This window comes from Corvus brachyrhynchos, unplaced genomic scaffold, assembly GCF_000691975.1.
Source record: "Corvus brachyrhynchos isolate BGI_N302 unplaced genomic scaffold, ASM69197v1 scaffold158, whole genome shotgun sequence".
Classification (NCBI taxonomy): Eukaryota; Metazoa; Chordata; class Aves; order Passeriformes; family Corvidae; genus Corvus; species Corvus brachyrhynchos.
In genome coordinates this window covers 213305-214680 of record NW_008239756.1, presented here as the reverse complement: position 1 = coordinate 214680, position 1376 = coordinate 213305, and the positions used below count along the sequence as shown (strand labels likewise).

General features: G+C 63.7%; 1 protein-coding gene across 1 annotated transcript in view; it reads right to left on the bottom strand.

Moving 5' to 3' along the window:
• The window catches only part of RAB3A (RAB3A, member RAS oncogene family), a 1469-nt gene extending 408 nt beyond the window's left edge, over positions 1–1061 (bottom strand). The window contains exons 1-3 of the mRNA XM_017742523.1: positions 803–1061; positions 300–418; positions 89–213 (exon numbers count right to left, since the gene is read on the bottom strand). Of these exons, the coding sequence (XP_017598012.1) occupies positions 89–213; positions 300–418; positions 803–1030 (472 nt within the window). The 5' untranslated portion in view covers positions 1031–1061. The remainder of the gene's footprint in view (positions 1–88; positions 214–299; positions 419–802) is intronic.
• Between the last annotated feature and the right edge of the window lie 315 nt (positions 1062–1376).

The window sequence follows — 1376 nt, the reverse complement described above, 5'->3', positions numbered from 1 at the left end:
GAGCAATTACAGGGAGGGAATTAAGCCCTTAATTAAATTAATTGTGGGCTGGCAGCCGTGGCCAGGGGGGCCCCCCTCCCCAACTCACCCAGGTGCTCGGCGAGCTGGCGGCCCTTCTCCGAGGAGACCACGCGCTCGTCCTCCATGTCACACTTGTTCCCCACCAGCAGCACCTGGGCGTTGTCCCAGGAGTAGGTCTTGATCTGGGTGGACCTTGGGGAAGGAAGAGAAGGATGAGAGGTGTGGGGAGGGGGTGGCTGGGGAGGTTTGGGGTGCCCAGAGCCCCTCGCAGCGCTCACCAGTCCTGCACGGCGTTGAAGGACTCCTCGTTGGTGATGTCGTACATGAGGATGAAGCCCATGGCCCCGCGGTAGTAGGCGGTGGTGATGGTGCGGTACCGCTCCTGCCCGGCCGTGTCCTGGGCGGGGACAGGGGACAGCAGAATGTCACCTCCGGCGATGCAGCAACACCCCTCCAGGGCCACCAGGTCCACGGGGGCAGATCTACCCCCACCCTGGCATTGCCCTGCTGGGGCAGCTCCACACTGACCATCACCCAACCAAACACTGCCCCACACCAAAGTGACCATCACCCCCCACACCACCGACCCGTCATCCCCACACCACCACCCCTCACTGACCATCGCCCCGCACCAGCCTTCACCCAACCAGCCATCTCCCCACGCTGACCATCACCCCCTCACCAACCACCACCTGCTCCGTCCATCTCCCCACACCAACCATCACCCCCTCAGCATCACCCCCACCCCCACAGGGGGCTCCCCAAGGGTCTCTCTCCTCACCCAGATCTGCAGCTTGATGCGTTTGTCGTTCCGGTAGATGGTCTTGACCTTGAAGTCGATGCCGACGGTGCTGACGAAGGCGGGCGTGAAGGAGTCGTCGGCGTACCGGAACAGGAAGGAGGTTTTCCCAACGCTGCTGTTGCCGATGATCAGGATCTTGAACATGTAATCGAAGTTCTGGTCCGAGGATTCCTTCTGCCCATAGCGGGAGTCGGTAGCGGACGCCATCTGCAAGGTGGGGGAGAGGCCGTGACGGGGCCGGCGGCCGCTTCCGGCAGTGCCAGGCCCCGGTTTGCAGCCGTTTCCCAGCGCCACGGGCACGGATCAGGAGTATTTTGGCTCAGGATGAGCGATGGTGTGGCCGTCAATGGGTCACTCAGCCCTGAGGGGCTGGGAGAGGCCACGAGCACAGGGACCCTGCAGCATGTCCACAGTACATGTGGGGCACGTGGTCCCCGGGGTTTGCCACAGCTCCAGAGATTTGCCATGGCTCTCAGGATTTGCCGTGGCTCCCGGGATTTGCCGTGGCTCCCGGGATTTGCCGTGGCGTTGGGGACGCGGCCGGGGCGCCGCA